Source organism: Ciona intestinalis, chromosome 12, assembly GCF_000224145.3.
Source record: "Ciona intestinalis chromosome 12, KH, whole genome shotgun sequence".
Taxonomy (NCBI): domain Eukaryota; kingdom Metazoa; phylum Chordata; class Ascidiacea; order Phlebobranchia; family Cionidae; genus Ciona; species Ciona intestinalis.
The window spans coordinates 3,922,200-3,941,569 of NC_020177.2; the positions used below are offsets into that span (position 1 = coordinate 3,922,200).

The 19,370-nt window shown below is 36.5% G+C and overlaps 1 protein-coding gene across 5 annotated transcripts in view; it reads left to right on the forward strand.

Moving 5' to 3' along the window:
• LOC100185023 (chromodomain-helicase-DNA-binding protein 7) overlaps positions 1-19,263 on the forward strand; it is a 31,130-nt gene extending 11,867 nt beyond the window's left edge. For 3 of the 5 annotated variants that reach the window (XM_018814344.2, XM_018814345.2, XM_018814346.2), the window contains exons 25-70: positions 338-481; positions 1,139-1,272; positions 1,545-1,666; positions 1,986-2,122; positions 2,348-2,489; positions 2,693-2,811; positions 3,038-3,208; positions 3,531-3,716; positions 3,776-3,883; positions 4,086-4,342; positions 4,576-4,708; positions 4,828-4,900; positions 5,031-5,202; positions 5,341-5,430; positions 5,672-5,772; positions 6,245-6,353; positions 6,537-6,600; positions 6,913-7,015; positions 7,260-7,393; positions 7,676-7,764; positions 8,455-8,684; positions 8,969-9,188; positions 9,362-9,484; positions 9,685-9,740; positions 9,853-10,031; positions 10,297-10,528; positions 10,788-11,038; positions 11,261-11,361; positions 11,592-11,666; positions 11,885-11,969; positions 12,075-12,315; positions 12,589-12,749; positions 12,932-13,051; positions 13,270-13,365; positions 13,695-13,892; positions 14,202-14,648; positions 14,881-15,028; positions 15,203-15,700; positions 15,830-16,113; positions 16,379-16,483; positions 16,568-16,865; positions 17,036-17,220; positions 17,518-17,628; positions 17,785-17,946; positions 18,211-18,382; positions 18,482-19,258. In XM_018814344.2, coding sequence (XP_018669889.1) covers positions 338-481; positions 1,139-1,272; positions 1,545-1,666; positions 1,986-2,122; positions 2,348-2,489; positions 2,693-2,811; positions 3,038-3,208; positions 3,531-3,716; positions 3,776-3,883; positions 4,086-4,342; positions 4,576-4,708; positions 4,828-4,900; positions 5,031-5,202; positions 5,341-5,430; positions 5,672-5,772; positions 6,245-6,353; positions 6,537-6,600; positions 6,913-7,015; positions 7,260-7,393; positions 7,676-7,764; positions 8,455-8,684; positions 8,969-9,188; positions 9,362-9,484; positions 9,685-9,740; positions 9,853-10,031; positions 10,297-10,528; positions 10,788-11,038; positions 11,261-11,361; positions 11,592-11,666; positions 11,885-11,969; positions 12,075-12,315; positions 12,589-12,749; positions 12,932-13,051; positions 13,270-13,365; positions 13,695-13,892; positions 14,202-14,648; positions 14,881-15,028; positions 15,203-15,700; positions 15,830-16,113; positions 16,379-16,483; positions 16,568-16,865; positions 17,036-17,220; positions 17,518-17,628; positions 17,785-17,946; positions 18,211-18,382; positions 18,482-18,588 — 7,473 coding nt within the window. In that variant the 3' untranslated portion in view covers positions 18,589-19,258. Of the gene's footprint in view, positions 1-337; positions 482-1,138; positions 1,273-1,544; positions 1,667-1,985; positions 2,123-2,347; positions 2,490-2,692; positions 2,812-3,037; positions 3,209-3,530; positions 3,717-3,775; positions 3,884-4,085; positions 4,343-4,575; positions 4,709-4,827; positions 4,901-5,030; positions 5,203-5,340; positions 5,431-5,671; positions 5,773-6,244; positions 6,354-6,536; positions 6,601-6,912; positions 7,016-7,259; positions 7,394-7,675; positions 7,765-8,454; positions 8,685-8,968; positions 9,189-9,361; positions 9,485-9,684; positions 9,741-9,852; positions 10,032-10,296; positions 10,529-10,787; positions 11,039-11,260; positions 11,362-11,591; positions 11,667-11,884; positions 11,970-12,074; positions 12,316-12,588; positions 12,750-12,931; positions 13,052-13,269; positions 13,366-13,694; positions 13,893-14,201; positions 14,649-14,880; positions 15,029-15,202; positions 15,701-15,829; positions 16,114-16,378; positions 16,484-16,567; positions 16,866-17,035; positions 17,221-17,517; positions 17,629-17,784; positions 17,947-18,210; positions 18,393-18,481 lie in introns of all 5 variants that reach the window. The other 2 variants (XM_018814347.2, XM_018814342.2) reach the window with 2 other exon arrangements.
• The last annotated feature ends 107 nt before the right edge of the window (positions 19,264-19,370 follow it).

Here is a 19,370-nt window from a genome sequence, read left to right on the forward strand (position 1 = left end):
TCATATAAACAATGGGTTTGTGACTTAACAATGCAGTTTCGATTTCCCAATAGAAACCATAATAACTTTATCCCCTTTTGCTCTGTGTGTGTAAGTGTCGCTTAAGATAAAATAAGATATTTCATTGACAACGTACAACCTGTACTACATAATGCGAAGGAATGTTAAATGAGGTTCACATGTAGTAAGGGAAATCGAATTAACGCCAGATTGGCAAAACACTGAAACTAAAAAATTACAACTTACAAATATTTGATTTTTGATAAAAACGGCAAATTTATTTTCAAGAAAAAAAAAACAATTAAAACTAAAAATTATTTATACTTTGTTATTGCAGGAACATAAAGTCTTACTCACTGGTACACCACTACAGAACAACGTGGAAGAATTATTTGCTCTGCTTTCTTTCCTACAACCTGAGACCTTTAATTGCCAGCAAGCTTTTTCACTTGAATTTGGCAATTTGAAGAATAATACCCAGGTAATTGTGCATTGCTTAACACACAACTTAGCACATTTAAATATAGTTAGAGGCAGGAGTTGGTTTATAAGTTCCAGAGCTTTTAGAACCATATCTACATTCAGGATTTTTTTTTTAGAACAAAATTAAGAAATTAAGTTTATTACATTCTGTGTAAAAGTGTCTCTTACTACCAGAAAGCTGTTTCAATAAGCTTAAATATTTATTGAGCTTCCAGAGCGATAATCCAGTTATTTTCAGCTGAAATTCAGCTAGTATTACGGTTATAGAAAATGAAATATTGTACACAGAATAGAACTTAAGAATGGAAAGTTAAGTGATTTGCTTTCAGTATATAATGAGTGGTTAACCAGAGAGCTGAAGCGAGAAAAAGAAGGTTCAAGGTTCAAGTCCTGGTGTGGTAAGAAAACTGTTTTCATAACAGATTGATCATCTTCTTGTAAAGTTAGTAGTTGTGAAGCATAGCTGCATTGTACTGCAACAAACTAATGCTATTTTCTTATCAAATATGTTTTTTTTTGACATAGAAATCATATATCTGTACTTTGACTGTTCTTTTAAGAGCTACATATTATTCTTGCTGGAAGAGCCAGAATACAAGTATAAGATGCCTGGCTGCAACAGTATTATATGAAAATTCTATATTTCCCTCACTAGGTGGAGAAGTTACAGGAGCTCCTGAAGCCGATGATGTTACGCAGGTTGAAGGAAGATGTGGAGAAGTCGTTGGCTCCTAAACAAGAAACCATCATAGAGGTTGAACTTACCAGTATACAGAAGAAGTATTATAGGTGTGTATTATGTGGTTGTTTTATACATCGTTACATCCATTTTACGGATTTTGAAAGGATATAAAAACTGTGACACACTTGCTTCATTATGGCAATTACATTCGTTAATAAGTTAGATTCGTTCATACTAACTTTAGCTGTAATGGTGATAGTTATATGCAACGTACATACTAATGGCATTTAGCATTTTCAACTGCCACATGCTGTACAAATTTACATCTGCGGTTTTACTAATTCACCATATTAAGATAATTGTTCCTCTTCCTTTTCAGAGCGATCTTGGAGAGGAATTTTGAGTTCCTTGCGAAAGGAACAACGGGAGGAAACGTTCCTAACTTGATGAACACGATGATGGAACTGAGGAAGTGTTGCAATCATCCTTATCTTATTAAAGGTGGGTTTGTATAGTAGCTTGGTATAAGATGGGACATTTTTCATTCTTTCATATTGTCCCATCTGGTGGTAAACTACTAATATTCGCAGAGTTATATAACCGTATCCTTATGATTCTAAAATAGTGTTGTTAATTGTTTAAGTAATCAAGGAAATACGGGATCTTTGTGGTAACAGTAGTGATTTGGCATTGTAATACTTTTGTTGTGTATGTTGTGTAAAATTCTTGGCAATGTACAGTTTATTATATAAACGAACAGTATCAGTATTTTATGCATTTTGGACAATATTGAAGATTTCTATTTGATCCTTGCATCCAGGTGCGGAGGACAAGATCATGCAGGAGCATCGGGTGATGAGCAATGAGCAGAATCCTTTACAAGCGATGATACAAAGCTCAGGAAAGCTCGTCCTCATTGATAAGTTGCTTCCAAGGTTAAAACAAGGGGGTCATAAGGTGGGAAAATAACTTTTTTTGGTTAAAACTAATTAGATATATGTTGTTTAAGAAAAGTGGCAAATTAATATACTTTTTTGTTATAGGCATACTATGACACACATGTCAAGTTTTCCAAGTGCTGTATCCTTTTTTAAAAAGAATAAAAATTTAAAAGTATTTTTTTCTAAAAATTTCAAAAAAAAGTCAGTTATATGTAAAAAAAACATTTTGTTTCCTTTTTAGGTCCTCATCTTCTCCCAGATGGTGAGAGTCCTTGACATTTTGGAGGATTATCTTGTGCAGAGGAGTTATTTCTATGAGAGGATAGATGGATGTATTCGTGGTAACGAGAGACAAATGGCTATTGATCGTTTTAGTAGAAAAGGTGGGAACTTCAATTTTAAGCAGTTTGTTGTTTGATTTGGTAATATTGGAAATATTAAATGAAAAGCAGTCACCTCAGCTTGGGAAATAGGGCTGACAATATATGTTTTAGCTCCAAAGTTTTGTACCCTAACAAGATTTTCACTGCTTATAAGTGTTTATAAAACAAGCTGAGCCAAATCTTCACTTTCCTCTTTGTTCCAGGTTCGGATCGTTTTGTCTTCCTCCTTTGTACAAGAGCAGGAGGACTTGGGATCAACCTCACCGCAGCTGATACCGTCATCATCTTCGATTCCGACTGGAATCCACAGAATGATCTTCAGGTGACAATTAATTCTTAATTCCCTTTTTAAATATAGTATGAAGTTTTTAAACATTTTATAAAGTTTTAAATTTTTGAACTTATTTTTTCCAAAAAAAAGTTGAACAACACCAACACATATTTAAATATTGTCTTTTTACTTTTATTCCCATGGTTTTTAATCTCCCAAATTTTTATTATAATTATTTACACCAACTCCACTTACATACCACATCTTCCACGCCCAGGCCCAAGCTCGTTGCCACCGAATCGGGCAACAGAAACCTGTGAAGATATATCGGTTGATCACTCGTAACTCGTATGAGAGGGAGATGTTCGATAAAGCGTCGCTCAAGTTAGGACTCGATAAAGCTGTTCTTCAATCTATAAGTGGAAGGCAAGACCAAATCACAAGCCAGGTTTGTTAAATGCTTTGTTTGTTTTCATAAATAAATTTCATAAATAAGATAAAGTTGGTATAAATTTGTAATTAAGTAAAAAAAGTTTGGACTTTCGTAAATATGAATTTTATAAAAACTTGATTTTTTTCTAAAATATGTCTGCACACTGATGAACAAACTGGTATCAAGTTTAAAATTATTAGTAAGTTTATAACAAAACCTTGTCTATCTGAACATTTTTTGGTGTTTTTTTTTATTTGGATTTTTATAGTTTTCTATACGTTTCCAAAATTATAAAATGTTTCCAAAAAATTAGTTTACAATTTTTTTTTTCGTGCAGACAACGGCTCCCCAGCTCTCGAAGACTGAGGTGGAGGATTTGTTGAAGAGAGGAGCATACGGAGCAATCATGGATGATGATGATGCGGCGAGCAAGTTCTGTGAAGAGGACATTGATCAAATCCTGGACAGAAGAGCCCACACGGTGACACTAGAGTCCGGAGAAAAAGGATCAACATTTTCAAAGGTAAAACTGTGGTTGGAGTTGGCTCATTACTTAGATGCTAATATGAGATTTCCATGCAGGCAAGTTTCGTTTCAAACGTCGACCAATCTGACATTTCATTGGATGATCCAAACTTTTGGGAGAAATGGGCAAAGAAAGCTGATTTAGATCTTCAGCAACTAAAAGATGTAAGTTATTGTACTTATAATATACTTTTTACCCTTTATTTAAATAGTTCTGTTCGTAAATCACACATTTTATAACTATAATGATATATATTTTTTATATTTTCTATTCATATTTTCAGTCATTCTTTTATTAATGAAAAGTTTATTTTGTATAAATAACCATTTAGTCTTCCTGATCAACTTTTGCTCTTTTTCCTCCCAGAACAAACTGATCCTTGAGATTCCTCGGCACCGGAAGCAAACGAGGAGGTTTGGAGGAAACTCTGATGATGCTGAGATCTTCGCGGAGATCGGATCGGAATCGGAGGACTCTGAGTACGAGTCCGGAGACGAAAGATCAGAGGGAAGATCCAAGAAATCCAAGTTCCGATCCAGAGCTGGAGGAGCAGGTGGAGGACAGAGGAAAGGATGGGGAAGAAGAGATTGCTTCCGGATCGAAAAGTGTCTTCTCACTTATGGGTTGGTTTTTGTTTTTTAATTTTATAAAATATAAGATCAAAGCTTATTGGTTATGCTGCGTAAAATTTTCCCTGATGACAGGCTGTAAAGGAGCTAAAACTTTGGTACAGAAAATTTACTTATAAGTTTCAATTGAATGTGTAGAAAAATAAAAGATTTTTTTGCGTTCTTGTTAAAAAAAATAGATAAAAAAATATGCAAAAAAAATTCAAATAAATTATTTTGCTTACCAGGTGGGGTAGATGGAGCGCGATACAAACTCGTGGTCGTTTCTCGGGGATGATTTCTCATGAGGAGCTCGAGGAATTATCACGAATCGTGCTCATGTACTGTCTTAAGTATTATAACGGGGATGAAAAAATTAAGGTAAAAAATGGCTTTTTACACACAATTTTAAAGGTTTTTTTGAAAAGTGTTACTTATAACAGTTTTTTTGTTGCGTTTAAATGTTTTTTACCAGTTTTTATACCTTTTTTTCTTTCCAGTTTTTTATGTGGGATCTCATCACACCATCAGAGGTTGCTCTCACAACCGGCATCGATCTTAGAAACCATGAAGGTATTTTAACAATAACTACTTTATTTTTACAAAATTTTTTTGGTATAAATAGTTTGTGAGGATTTTTTTGGGGGAAAAATAATTTTAAAAAGTTGATTTTGTGTTAATATTTTAATCTTCTTCATCTCAGGACTTTCTGCTCCTGTTCCTCGTGGTAGGAAAGGGAAGAGAGCGAAGGAGGAATCAAACTCGGGAAGACACAAGGATGAACAGATGAAGAGAGAGTGGGCATCGGAACTTGATCTTGAGATGCTTCTTCCGGATGAAGGATTCAGGAAACATCTTCAACATCAATGCAACAAGTGAGAAAAATAGTATAAAAACGAAAAAAAAACATTTTTTGACTGAAAGTTTGTAAAATACAGCTATAAAATCAGTAGAAAATGTATAAAATTTAAAATATGTAATAGCATTTGTATAAACTTAAAAACTCTTTTCAGAGTCCTGCTCCGAGTCCGGATGTTGTATTACCTCCGGACTGAGATCATTGGCAACCTAATCACTGCAATTGATGAAGGAGTCAAACCAGAGTAAGGATACTTTTATTTTATTAATATTTAGGAAATATTTTTTCACATTTACTTAAAAGAATAAAATCTGACTGCGATGCAGTGTCGCGGCATCGGTCACATGAGGACTTAAATGGGTATTTTGGGTGTTGGGATAATGGGCAAAATTTGGCCTAAATCCCAGGTGTGTGACAAGGACCTCACCCATAAATAATTTTTAAAAAGAGCATAAAAGCAATAATCAACTTTCACTCACCCCCAGGGCTTTGGATCTTGAGATAATTGATCGAATACAAGACCCCCCTACTGTGTGGTGGGACCATGAGTGCGATAAAAGCTTGTTGATTGGAATTTACAAACATGGTGGGTTCTAAATATACAGTAGGATGGGGGGAGATGGGACACTTTTTATCTCTACTTTCTCGTCCCATTTAGTAGTAAACAAAGAACATTTAGAGAAATATGAAACTATGTCCCCATGACTCTCATAGACCGTTGTTAATTGTTTAAAACACGATCAGAATATCTGGATATTATGTGCTAAAGGTGTCCCATCTTTCCTCACCCTACTATATATGCAATAATTTTTTTCCTTAAATATACTGTAATTTTGAGTTCGTAATTTAGACATAGACATTCAAAACTCATTCTAACATTAATATTTATTTATATTTTTCCCAATTCTCATTTATTTTATATGTTTTTGTACTTTGACTTTATATTTTTTTTACCTTCAGTGTTTGCAATAATTTTTTGAAGTAAAAGAAATTTGTTTTTTAAAAGAAAAGTTACTCTCTTTACCCCTAATAATACCCCATAACCCCCTTATTATCAGGTTATGAGAAATATAGTTTAATACGAGCTGATTCCTCCTTGTGTTTCCTTGAGCGTGTTGGACCACCAGATGAAAGAGCTCTCGCTGCTGAGGCAAACTTTGAACCAGAGTAAGATTTCTATTTTACTATTATATTAGATTTTTCTGTTCACCTTATACCACAAAAAATAAAACTGATGTCCTGAAATAAAAAAATGCATTTAAAGACAAAAGTGTTAACGTATATATTAACTATTTTTTTTTATCATTTAATTACCCATTCTGCACCTTGATAAGCAATTTATCACCACAGAGACACAGATGGTGATCCAGAGTACAAACCAGCCAGGCTAACGTTTCCTGAGATAGACTTTGACGTAAGTTTTTATATTTACCTCTTAATTACCCCTGGCGCATAGGTAATATATTTTAAAAACTGAACTTCTAGTTAAAAATTGTCAAAGATTTTGATATTTTGACCAAGCTCCACCATAGGAAAGGCAAAATATGCTTTTTAAATTTAAATTATGTCAATTTTTTTTCGGAAGATAGTTTTTACAAAAGTTTGTAATACACTATAATTATATCAACTTTGCTTTTCTATTGTCAGCAAATCTTGAGTGAAAGTTTTTCTTATTTTTTAATTTTTTTTTTTGCTTTTACATTTCTCATCATCCTTTTTCCTTCAGGACTCCCCAGCACCAGGTACTCCAAACACTGAGCCTGCATCTCCTGCATCCAATGTTGATCCCAAGAGCAAGAAAGATGAAGACCAAAAAGATGAGGATGCAGGTAAAAATCATTTTATCATACACTTGTATTTTGGCTCTTCCAGCAAGATTTTACCAAGTAAAGTTTCAATGTCCTATTCACACATATGTAGTGTTTAATTATCTAAAAAAAATTAAACATGATAAAATTTCTTTTCTGTTTTAAATTACACATATCCTAATTAATTGCCAATTTTATATAAACATTTTCCTTCTTCTTTTGTTTATTAATATACATATATTTATTCTCAAACATATTCACACAGTGGTCGATGAAATCAAGAGGAAAACTGCATTAGAAGCCGCAGCTAGTAGTGGAGGGATGGAATGGCCCACGGTATCTGAACTCAACACGAGGTTACGACGCATTGTTACTTTATACCAGAAGCAACATAAGCATGTAAGAATACGACATATATATTTCATCCAATACGAATATTTTTCTACTAGACATATATTAATCTCTATTTTTGCACCCAGCATAGTTGCGTTGCATTTCCTGATAAGGTCTTCTAATTTTAAAAGAATATTTGCATTATATGCCTGGTAGCAGAAAAGTAACAGAATACATTTACCCAATTCTCAGCTCCCATGGCATATCATACTGCAGGACCTCACCCATATAAAATATTAAACATCAATTTCTTTCACATTTTTGACATCATAATATTTTTTATACCAGATGCAGCAACGTTTAATGAACATTGAACGAAGATGTGGTCGTCCTCGTTACCAAGACAACCGAGATTCTCGGCGACCAGTTCTTCAAACGTAAGTTATAATATTTCTATTTACAATACCTACCACTTGGAGCGCAACAGATTACATATTTAACAGAAATTAAATATGTTTTGCTGAGATTTCTTTCTAATAAAATATAATTTGTTTTATCTTTTTTTCACAACATTTTCAAATTTTTGCCCAAAGCCACCTTTTTGTCTCATTATATATGTCATAATAGCTTTTATTTATTGACATAGGAATATAATATTATTAGCGATTACTTTTATTTGAGATGGGACGTGTGCAGGTACCTTATGTTGCATGTCATTGTTATGTAATAATAAACATTGTTATCCATGTATTAAATGCATTGCGCAATATGTTGGCTGCTTATAATGCTTATTATTTTACAGCAAGAATGGGCAAACTAATATATATTGGTCTGCATTTTTTATACAAATAAGTTGTCCATTGTACTTTTTTTCCACTAGTTTGCTCATCTCTGCTGGGTTTGTTTGTTCTTACACTATTGGCTGCTGCATTGTCGTGTGAATGAAATAATAGGAATTTAAATACAAAACATAAACAACAACAAAGATAAAACCTATAATGTGTCCCCAGTTTAAAAAGTTGGGAAAACATGTAAAGTATGTCACCCCGTGCCCAATGCACCCCTAACAATACAGGACAATGATTTTCCTTAATTTTTTGGAAGTCTAAAATGTTACTGTTTTGCAGTCGATGGACGAGAAGAGAAGAAGCAGATTTTTATCGCACAGTTTCCACCTTCGGGATCGAGAGAGAACCTCGTTCGGGAGAGTTTCTATGGAGGAGGTTCCGCAACATCGCTCGTCTTGATCGGAAGACAGATGAGAGTTTACGAAGTTACTACATCGCTTTCAGGAACATGTGCGAGCAAGTGTGTAGATGGAAAGAAGAACCTGGGACTTCAGATGGGACCAATATTGGTGAGTGTGGTACAGATGTTTTTAATATTTTTTGTAGGTCTGAAGCAACATTGTTAAATTGCAATTACACCTATAGTTATCAAACTTCGGGAACCTCATTGATTAATGCGGTAAATGCAATATAAGTTTGGCTATGCTTGTTTGTTTTAATAGTTGGCACCAAGCTAAAGCCTGTTTTATGCTTTTTTTTCATTTTCACAACTTTCTGACAATTTGACTGTTTGTATGGAATTTCATTGTTTCCATTACAATTTAAAAATTTTTGATATTGCGCAACACTGCAGGTTTAAACGAGGAGATTCCAAACATCGATGTCGATCCGATCACTGAAGAACGAGCATCGAGGACTCTTTACCGCATCCGACTTCTTGATAAGATCCGAACTGAAGTCCTCCCGCATCCAAAACTAAAGGAGCGCCTCGCTCTTTGTCAGAGGAGTCCGGAGCTTCCCATTTGGTGGCGCTCCGGAGTTCATGATCACGAACTTCTCGTTGCAATGGACAGGTAATATAATTTCTATGTTTAAAAATCTAAAGATTACCAAGTCATCAGTGTAACATTTTTAATATGATCTTTTTTGTATTCTACTGCATTATTATGATATCACCTTTCTGTTATATTACTTTAATATGACGTTAATTTTGTTATGACATCACATTTTTATTATGACATCACAGACATGGTGTAACACGAACTGAGATCCATACATTGAACGACGCAAGTTTATCTTTCCTCAACTCCATGCGAGAATACGAATCGAACCCAACAGCTTTCAAACAACAGATACTTGCTGAGGAAAAGTAAGTGATTGAATGTAAATACAAAGTGATTGTGAATGTAAATACAAAGTGATTGTGAATGTAAAAACAAGATGTTTAAAATATTTGAGTAATGCCTATGTGTGTCACCATAATTTGCAATATTGCTGATTTTGCAGCGAATTTACGTTAGAATGTTTTTTTTTCTAATTTTATTTTAAAACAAATCTGTTCAACTTCAGAGCGGAATTAGAAAACTTGATGAAGATCATGAAAAAGGAGGAAGAGGAAAAAGCAGGTGAATATAATTGTGTGATGGCGGCATCTGCAGTAACACAATATTCCGACAAAAAAAAAATTAAATTAAAAAAAATCTATTGAAATTTTTATTCACATTTTTACATCCTTAGCTATCCTGAAAGCTGAAGAGGAGGTTAAAGCATCAGAACAACCTCCAGATGCTCCTGAAAGCAAAGATGTTAAGGTCGAGGAAAAGAAGGTGAAACAGGAGAAAGATGAAGAGATGGAAGTTGATCCGGGTGTTGCAAAAGATGGGGAGGAGGGGAACAAAGAAGAGAAAGTGGTTAAGGTTAAGAATTTGAGATAAATTTGTCGTCTTTGGGAAGTTTTGTTGAACAGTTGTTGTGGTGAATGTAATTTGGCCCTGTTCATTTATATTAACACCTAAATCAGAGTAAAAACTGGTTTACATTTAAAATGGATGATAAAAAAATGGTAATAAATTTTTCAAATATGAGTAAATTAATAGGGTTTGTAAAAGTTTCGTTTCATGTAAATTTTGGTTGTTTTTGATGACCTGTTGTAGTTGTAAGTTTAATTCCATTAATTTTTAGGATGTTGAAAAAGATGGAGAAGATAAAAAGGTTGAAAAAGTTGGGGAAGATGTTGCTCCACCTCCTGTTGAGAACGATGATAAAATCAATGAAGATCCTGAGAAGTCCTCGGAAGATATGGATGTTTCAAAACCCACAGAAGAGGTTGCAGAAGATCCTCCTGTGGAAGTTGCTCCTAAAAAGGATGAAGTCCGGGAAGATAAAAAAGAAGAGGATGCAATAAAGGAAAAAGGTTGGAAGCTTTTATTTGTTGAAATAAAAACACTGATTTTCTGGTCTTCCTCAATTTAAACATAGCAGCATATGTAAGATTCTACTTTTATTTCAAACGTGTGGTTTAATAAACTAAAAAAACTTCAACATTCATTTTTCATTTTAACTTCTTAAGATGGTTTTAGTATCTCAGCCTAAACGTATGAAATAGAAGAAATCTGTTTACTAATGTAATTATTTGGTAATTTGCTCATTTTATTAAAACTCTCTTCTTTCAGATGACCCTCAATCTGCTCCTGAATCCTCCCTCAAGGAAGATGTTCCTGAAGATCAGCATCCAGTAAAAGATGTTGCAGTTGCTCCAGAGGATCAAAAAGATGAAGAAGAGTCTTCTGTTGCTCCCAAAGAGGATGCAGAACAGCTGGATGTCGGTAAGGAGGAGGCGATGAGTCCTTCTGATAAAGAGGTTGCCGACATCAGCTCTAAAGATCAGAAACCGGAAGAGACTGAAGAAAAGAAGGATGATGAGGTAGTTTTATCAATTAATTGAATGAGACTCCTCCACACAGTGTGTCACGTATAGTTGTTAAATGTCAGTATTTGAGGTGGATAAAATTTATTTATAAATATTGAATTATAAAAAAGTTATTATTTCGTTAATGAATTTAAAAAAAATAATATAACTTTAAGTATCCTACTGTAATAAATTAAAACTTTATAAGGCATTTTGTTAAGTTTTAAATATTTGAAGGTCACCAAACAAGAAGATGTAAAAACAGACGAGATTTTACCAGAAGAAAAACAATCTCCTGATGAAGGAAAAGAGAAAACATTGGTGAAAGAAACAGAAAAGTAAGTAAGATGGTTTTTGTGTATGGCTGTCAATTGGACAACAAAATATTAGTGACCATTGGGTTGGAGTAATGTCTTTACAGATACATGCACTAATTAGTATTGTGTATTAATATCAGCGTCAAGCATCGAGTTTGGTCCTTTTGGTTACGATGCGTGCACCAAGCCATGGCACCGGTCTAAGCAAGCACTTATACTTTCATGAAATTAAACCTTATTTTTATCACCAGGGACAAAAAGGAATTAGATTTGACTCCCGTTCAAATGTCTTTGCGATCGAAAAATAGTAACCCAATGTCACAAGAGTAAGTTTGTTTATGTAAAGTTAGATTTATTTCAAGCCAACAGTTTTATAATAGACTTTGTGTGTGTTGTTCATATGATTTATCATATGATTTTTTATATGATTATACCATGATTATGGTAATTTCTTATGTCCTAATGATTAAGTATATGCTTATGATTGTTTAGTGTAGTTTTCATGTTGTTGTGACTTTATTTTTATATGGTTCATGACTTATAGTTTGTTCAACGCCATCAATTCAAGTTACGGAGGTTTCCTCATGTCTTCTATGATGTCACAATCAACCTCGGGAAGATGGCCTAAGGTAAAATATTTTCCACAAGTTCTAGAAATTATTTTACAAAAAATAGTTTAGTTTTTTTTTCTTTTAAAAAATATTTTTATTCTTACATTTTTTTTATTTCTATAGGACCGGGTCCTTATCCAGCGGGTGGAGCAAGTGTGCTACTGTATAATGAATGGGGAGTGGCCATCACCTAGCCATACCTTCCCATGTGCATTACCTGGGCAAAGTGGGTCCTTTATGGGTCCAGGAACCCCTAGTTCTCACCCATCGACCCCACTTTCTGATGGCCGCATCACCCCACTTTCATCTGGGGCTTTGAGTTCGAACCAAAACACAATCACAGCAACTACAGATTACCTAGCTGGTAAAATTAATCTATCCAGTTTAAAAAAGTGTCTGTTTCATACAAGTCATGCTTGCTTACAAGTAATCACATAGGTTTATTTTTAACTAAGTATGGCTGACAATTTTGACCGTTTAGGGATCTATTGGTTTGGAGAAAGTAAGACAAACATGTTGTCCAGGATACTTACCCCACAATTGTAGCAGCTAGAGGCAGGCTTACCAACCCGTAGGCCAGAGCCATACAGTTTTACAGTGGCCATACAGTGTTTTAATGCCTATTTTTCCATTACAGCGAGTGAGAAACAGCTCCAAGCAGCCATGGCACAAATAATGGCAGCAGGAGCAGCAGAACCTCCAATGCGATCCAGCTCCTCCAGGAGAGGTAGAAGGAGAAGAAGACCTGATCCTCCTCAGTCCTCGCTTGCAGCCGGACTATCTTTCCCAGCGCAATCTGTAAGACACAGCTTCCTAAAAATGTGTTAGAATAATATTTTTTTGTTTTTGCACAACATTTTCTAAAAAAAAACGCTAAAAACTCTTTATTTGTTGTAAAAATTGTTTTTGACATTTTTTTAGAATTTTTTTTACATTCATCTTCAAAATCTCCTCTATTTAATTCTTACCCTCCCCTTTAGCTCCCACCAATGGACAAAGCATTGCAACGTAAGATCGAGCAATTAATGGCAGCGAGCAACCCTGGTTTATCTTTTGCCTCGTCATCAACGACTCAACAAAATCCACTTTTTGCAACACAGGTAAATAATTCTTAACAAAAAATGAAAGAATATTTTTTATTTTTAAGATATAACCTTTTATTACAAACCAGCATATCTTTGTTTAAATACACCCTGCTATTTTTTTACAGTTTTTATACAATCTTTTTAAACTATGTACATAATTTTAAATAAACATTTTTTTTTAAACAAGATCTCACTGTATTTTTTAAATTAAATTCAACCATTCCACAATCCAGAGTGGAAAATACTCCAGTGGTTCCAGTAAGTCAACTTCCTCAAGTAAAGAAGAAGAATTAGGAAACAGTTCGGCATCACTGCTTGCCAATCTAAGGGTAAGGCACAATTACCAATGAAAATGTTAAATAATTCCATAAGGGAAGGGTAAGACCCTAACGTCATAGGCTTTGACATTTAAACCAGAATTTTCTCATGTTTTTCAAACACACTTCTTAAAAGTTTAACATATATTTTGTTAAACCGTTGATTTAAATGCCATGTAGCAAGACTTTGATAGAAAATTGCAAGCAATAGCAGCAGTTTGCTTGTTTGTATATCACCTGTTAAATATAGCAGTACCGAGGCAATTAACAATTAATTTGATATTTTTTTACTGAACTTATATAAAATATGATAAATATGATCCTCCTCCTCCTTCCACTAGGAGATGGCAAAGTCGGAGAGCAAAGAGTCCTCTTCCCGAGGTCGTCCAAGATCAAACTCCGGGTACCGACATCTCTCCTCCTCCCCCTCCCAATCTCGCTCCAAGGAGTCCTCTTCATCTAAACAGAGTGATGCGATGAAGATGTTTCTTCCAACTCCGGAGCAACTTATGTCCGGAGCAAATAATCCAATCCAACAGGTCAGGACTTCACCTTTTGAAAATATTGTTGTTCTACTCAAAGCTTAAGTTGTATTCTTGTCTAACGACGGAGTCAGTCGTGGTACTTTTGTTAATAAAAAAAAACATTTGTTTAAATAAAATATAAACAAATTTAATCAGCCAAATAAAACCTGTATATGATTTATTACAGGTATGCTATTAAACTTATTTTTAGGTGACTAAAAAGCAAAAGCAATATCTAAATTGACTGACTAGTTAGCGAGAATAATACCCTTTGTTGTCTTGTGATGTAAAATGTTTAAAAAATAAAATTCTTTTTAAATCCAGGTGATGCAAGATGCAATGAAGGCAGGAGTTGATCCGATGACGGCAGCTGCTGCGTTTCTTCCGCTCTTTCCGATGCTTGATCCATTCCAGATGATGAACAAACCGGAGCACTCGGCTCTTCCCATGCTTCCTCCCAACGAGATGGAGAAGCTGCTGAAGAGCATGGGATTGCCTCCAGAGCTTGCGTTAATGCAAGGATTCCTCCCAGGAGCAATGCTGCCTCCTGTGTCCTCTGGTAAGAGCAAAGATCAAGATCCTCCGGAACCAAAGCCTTCCTCATCTTCGGATGCAGGGAAATCTCGGGAGAAAGAGTCTTCAGAGAAAAGCATCGCTAACATGCTTGGGGAGAAGAGGACAACTCCTCAGAGGCGAGGAGGAAGCAAACTGGACGCCATGTTTGGAGGAGGAAAGATGGAAGAAGATAGTCCAGGAAAATCATCTGGGAAGGTATCTTTAATTATTTTACCCCTAAACTAACTTTTGATGTGTTTGAATTAAAATGCATTCGATTTTAAGATTGCATCTAAATACTCAGTTTTAAATTTTGCGTCTAAGCATGTCCTAAGACTTAAACTGGGTTCTATTTTAAGCTTGCTAGTAAAAGGCTAATAAAAAACCTGAAATTTACTAAATTTCAACCTTGAAATTACACTCACATTTTCTGAATCATGTTTCACAGAAAGCGCGGAAGTCCAAGTTTGTATCTCCTGCCATGTTACCCAGGGACACACGGATACCTGTGCATAATAACACAGAGGGTGTACGGCTGTCAGGAGAAGAAGCTCCGTTGAATGAAGACCTTGCAGACTGGCTTAAGGACAACTCAGGTAAGATGTTCAGTCACATATGTTAAAACTCTCGGCTGATTTTTGTTGTATGTAAAGTCAAATTTTTGTTACGATATTTTCAAAGAATATTTTTACAATAATTGAATCATGATGTGAATTCAATTCACTAAATTAGTCATATAACTTCATGACTTAATTCATGTGATATCACAGGTTTTGTGGTTGATTACCAAGCCTTACGTCAGCAACTTGATGAAAGTTCTGGAAAGAAGACCGACTCTTCGGAGACCCTCCTTGAGATGAGTGGTCAAGAAAGTGATCCCATGATTAGTCCCAAGCCCCCAACTTCACCCAAATCGAGGGAAAACCCTAGCAAAAGCCATGAGATGCTTGCAGAGGCTGATAAGCTCTTAAAGGACGCAGAAAAACTTGCTCTAAGCGCGACGAGGAATCAAATTGAGAGCAACGCTGATGAAATGAGGTTTACAAAGACTCCTGAGAAGCACAGGTCATCTTCCGACTTTGCTCTTCCCACAACGACTGCTCCTGTATCCTCCGGAAGATCCTCTGCCTCCTCCTCAATGAAGCAACAGCTATCGGATCTTGCTCTCCTCCAACAAATGAACTCCGGAGCGCTCGGAGTTGACCCCACCAACCCTTTGTTTAGTCTACCACCGGAGGTTCTAAACAACCTCGCAAATCTCCCACCAGGTTAAACAATTACTAAACTATAACAAAATTAATTTACCAACAAGAGTGTGTAGGTTTCGTTAAACTTTATTATTTTACCACAACCTTTGAAAAGTCACAAATCATTTATAGAAATTTCAAAATTTCCAGACATTGCTGCGTTGCTTGCTGGTGGATTATTACCACCGGGTGTCACCCCTGAGATGCTCATGGGGGTAAAACCTCAAGGAAGCCCTCGTGTGACCGAGGAGAAACACTCGAGCGATCAAGCGAGCCCGTCGAGGTCCTCTACCCCTAGTCGAGCTTCCCCCTCACAAAGACATAGTCGACCCCGCTCGCGACCCAATAACCCCGACAAGGGCCCCCCCTCAGACCCCTCACAGTTGACAGGGGAAGAGAGGGTGACAGTGGTCAACCTTACTTCAGGAAAGAAGGTACAGAGATATAGAAACTTGTTTTATATCCGTGTTATACAAACCCCGCCCTAAAATAATTAGTCATGGTTATATGGTTTGTCCTTGGGCTTATCGCCACGTGGCAGTTAATAGGTAAAATTCATTTATATACAATCTATTTTCTACTCACATGAAGTTAAACTGTACTTTCAAAATCAATTCCAATTTTAACCTTTGCATAGAAGACAGGTAAATTACTATAGCCTCTGGTTTATAATTTTTGTTTTTCCTTTTATTCTCCCAGTTAAGTGGAAGACACGCCCCCGAGCTACAAACCCTTGCCGATTACTTGCGTGTTTACCCCGATGTGGTGGTGTCTCCTGATTGGTCAAATATTATTCGAAAATCGGTAAGTCTATTTCATTGGTTAAAACATTTTTCAATTTAAAAATAATGTTTTCATCCAAAATTAACAAAAAAATTTTTTTTCTAGAAATTTCTCCCAAAAGAGCTCCACACCCGTCTCCTTCCATCTCAATCACCAACCTCCAAGTCATCCTCATCCTCCTCCCACTCGGTGTCCTCAGCGAGCAGTAATGCCACCGCATCGGCCGCAGCACTAGCTGGCCTCCCTCCTGGAGCAGCAAACATGTTCCCTGGTTTAATGCAAGCACAAGGTATGATGATGCCGGACCCCATGCAACTTATGGCTGCTTTGCAAGGCCAAGGACAGATGAATGATTTAAAGGCTCTCACAGCAGCAGGGTTTCCAATGCTACCATTCTTTGGAGGTAGGTTTGTGTTGTAGGAATATTAACATTTATATTCTATGTGGGTGAGGTCCTTGTCAAGGACTTTGGATTTGGTGCCGATTTGTTATCCGGGCAAAACGAGTTAGTGAGTAAAATACAACCACAAGCTTTTCTAAGTTAAATAATAAACACATTACCTGTTTCCCCAGGTATGCCAAACCCACTTTTAGGTGGAGGATTTCCTGGACAAGATCCTGCCACTGTTGCTGCTATGGCTGCTCTCTCCCAAGGTCACAATCCCACTCCCTCCTCTTCCTCCTCCTCATCATCAAAGAAAGAAACAAGAGTTTCCTCCCATGAGAGGGATGGAAGCAGAGGCCGGAAGAGCAAGAAGGTATAAAAAATCAACCTATTTTAAGCTACAAACTATTACCAAGCGACAGAATACACTAGATGAATATTTAGCTTCCCAAGAATTAAAACTGAAAAATCTTCTTTGTTTCTTACTTCTGTCCAGCACGTGGGAAAGTGGTTAGTGAAAAATAATCACCCGTAAAGTTACATAGTAACTTGTAAGCTGGCATGAGGTGTATGAAACAACACCCAATATATAATGACTGTAGTTTTCCGCTCTGCAAGGAAAAAGCTACATTCATATCTTTCTAATTAATTTTCCCCTCATCTTCCTCAGCACAATGAGCGAGGCAGCAGTGGAAACAGATCTTCGAGTTCCTCCACCAAACAATCTTCTTCTTCCTCGTATAACGATCCAATGGCTGAAGCTCTTGCCGCATTACAGAGGGTAGGAAACATAGACATCTTATTTCAAATTTAGTACCATATGCTCACAGGCGATACTTGCGAACTCTATATGTGTTTTTTTCAATATATTTTAATTTTATATCAATTTGTTCCTATTTATATTTGATATCAATTTCAATCAGAATTTTTCTCTTAGGGTGGAGGGGGATTCCCAGGAATCGCAAATCCCTTTCTTGCTGGGGCAGGGGGAAACCCCATGTTATTCCCCCACATGATGATGGGGTCACAGAATCAGGGTTTAAATAATTTGCTCGGACTTCCCATGGACATAATGAACCCAGAGTTATTTGCAGCTCAGGTTAGAAATATTAAGTTGCATTTTTCCAGTCTAGCAGAAAATGGCACTTCCTGACAATATATCCCACTTACACAAAGTTACTTTTGGCGTGTAATTTTTTAAAATGAGCACACAAAAGTCAAAAGTCTAGGAAAATCATGAGATTCATTGTTTATTTAATTTTGTATTTGAGAAATTTTGGGCCATCTAATAAAGTTTTTAAACAGAATTACACCTACCATATTCTACATATGTTAATGTATCAAACTTTAACCACTCCCCCAGATGGCTGCCTTTGGTGCAATGCCGGGGCTCGACGGAAACGCCAAACCTCCTACCTCGTCCACCACCAGTGGCAGTAGTGGGCAATCAAAGAGCGAGGGTAAGGAACAGAGGAAGGGATCAACATCAACATCCGGATCTTCTTCCTCCAAGCATAAGGACAACCAGGGAGGAGGTCGGATGATGTAATAATACACCTTTGTTTCATTTTACTCACTTTTTTATGAATTCGTTTCAAAATCGGCAGAAAATAACCCTTGTTTCCCTTAAACAGGTCACCGTAGCCAATCACGTGGTGCAGACGAGCAGCCAATGGATTTGACGCAATTTGGGGGTGGGGCCACCAAGGATCGTCAGTCCCCGGATAAACACAAACATTGAAGACGTACGTGATGACGTCAGCACCATGAGCGATGACGTCACATCGTGGCGGTATTTATTTGTTCTTGAAAAAGTTCTTGATTCGAGGTTGTTGTAGCTTGAGTCTGGCTCCATGTCGAACCGGTATTGATCGGTTTGAACTGCTTTGAACCGGTACCAACCGACTTGCGTGTACATTTGTAAATAGCCCGTGCATTCCATGTCCACCCCATGACCTGCGCACCCAAAAACTCCTGCCGCCGTATTTTCCTTTTTCGCTACTCTCGCTCCACCTAACCGTCAGATGCAGTTTGTACATAATCACGTGACAACCGACTCGAAAGGAAAATTCGCCAAGATCTTGCTCTCGAATCAAAATCAATCGCTCGTGACGCCACAAGCAACCTTTGTGACGTCACGAAACCCGTGACCAAATCTTCGCTGTAGAATGAAGTATTTACGCAGCCGAGTCCTCCTGTATACTGTACCATAGTCGCATGTACTTCAGATGTCGTGAAAACTCCTTTCTTTCTGTACCTGCCGCTGCTGGCCTGCGTAAACCGCGGGAGACACCTCTGTTCGCCGTCGGCGCCCGCGGAACCCTATTAAGTTGATTCCCAACTCTTTTCTGTTCGCTTTTACTTGTGTGCGTCAATCAGCGGACTTAATGAAATAAAATGCTCATGTGAAATGTTATGCTAGATATGTACAGACTGAACAGAATACCTTCAGTATCTGTTAGAAAGATTCCATGATGTTCCAGAAAAGCAAAGTTAAAAGTTTTAACCCTTTTCTTTGTCTTT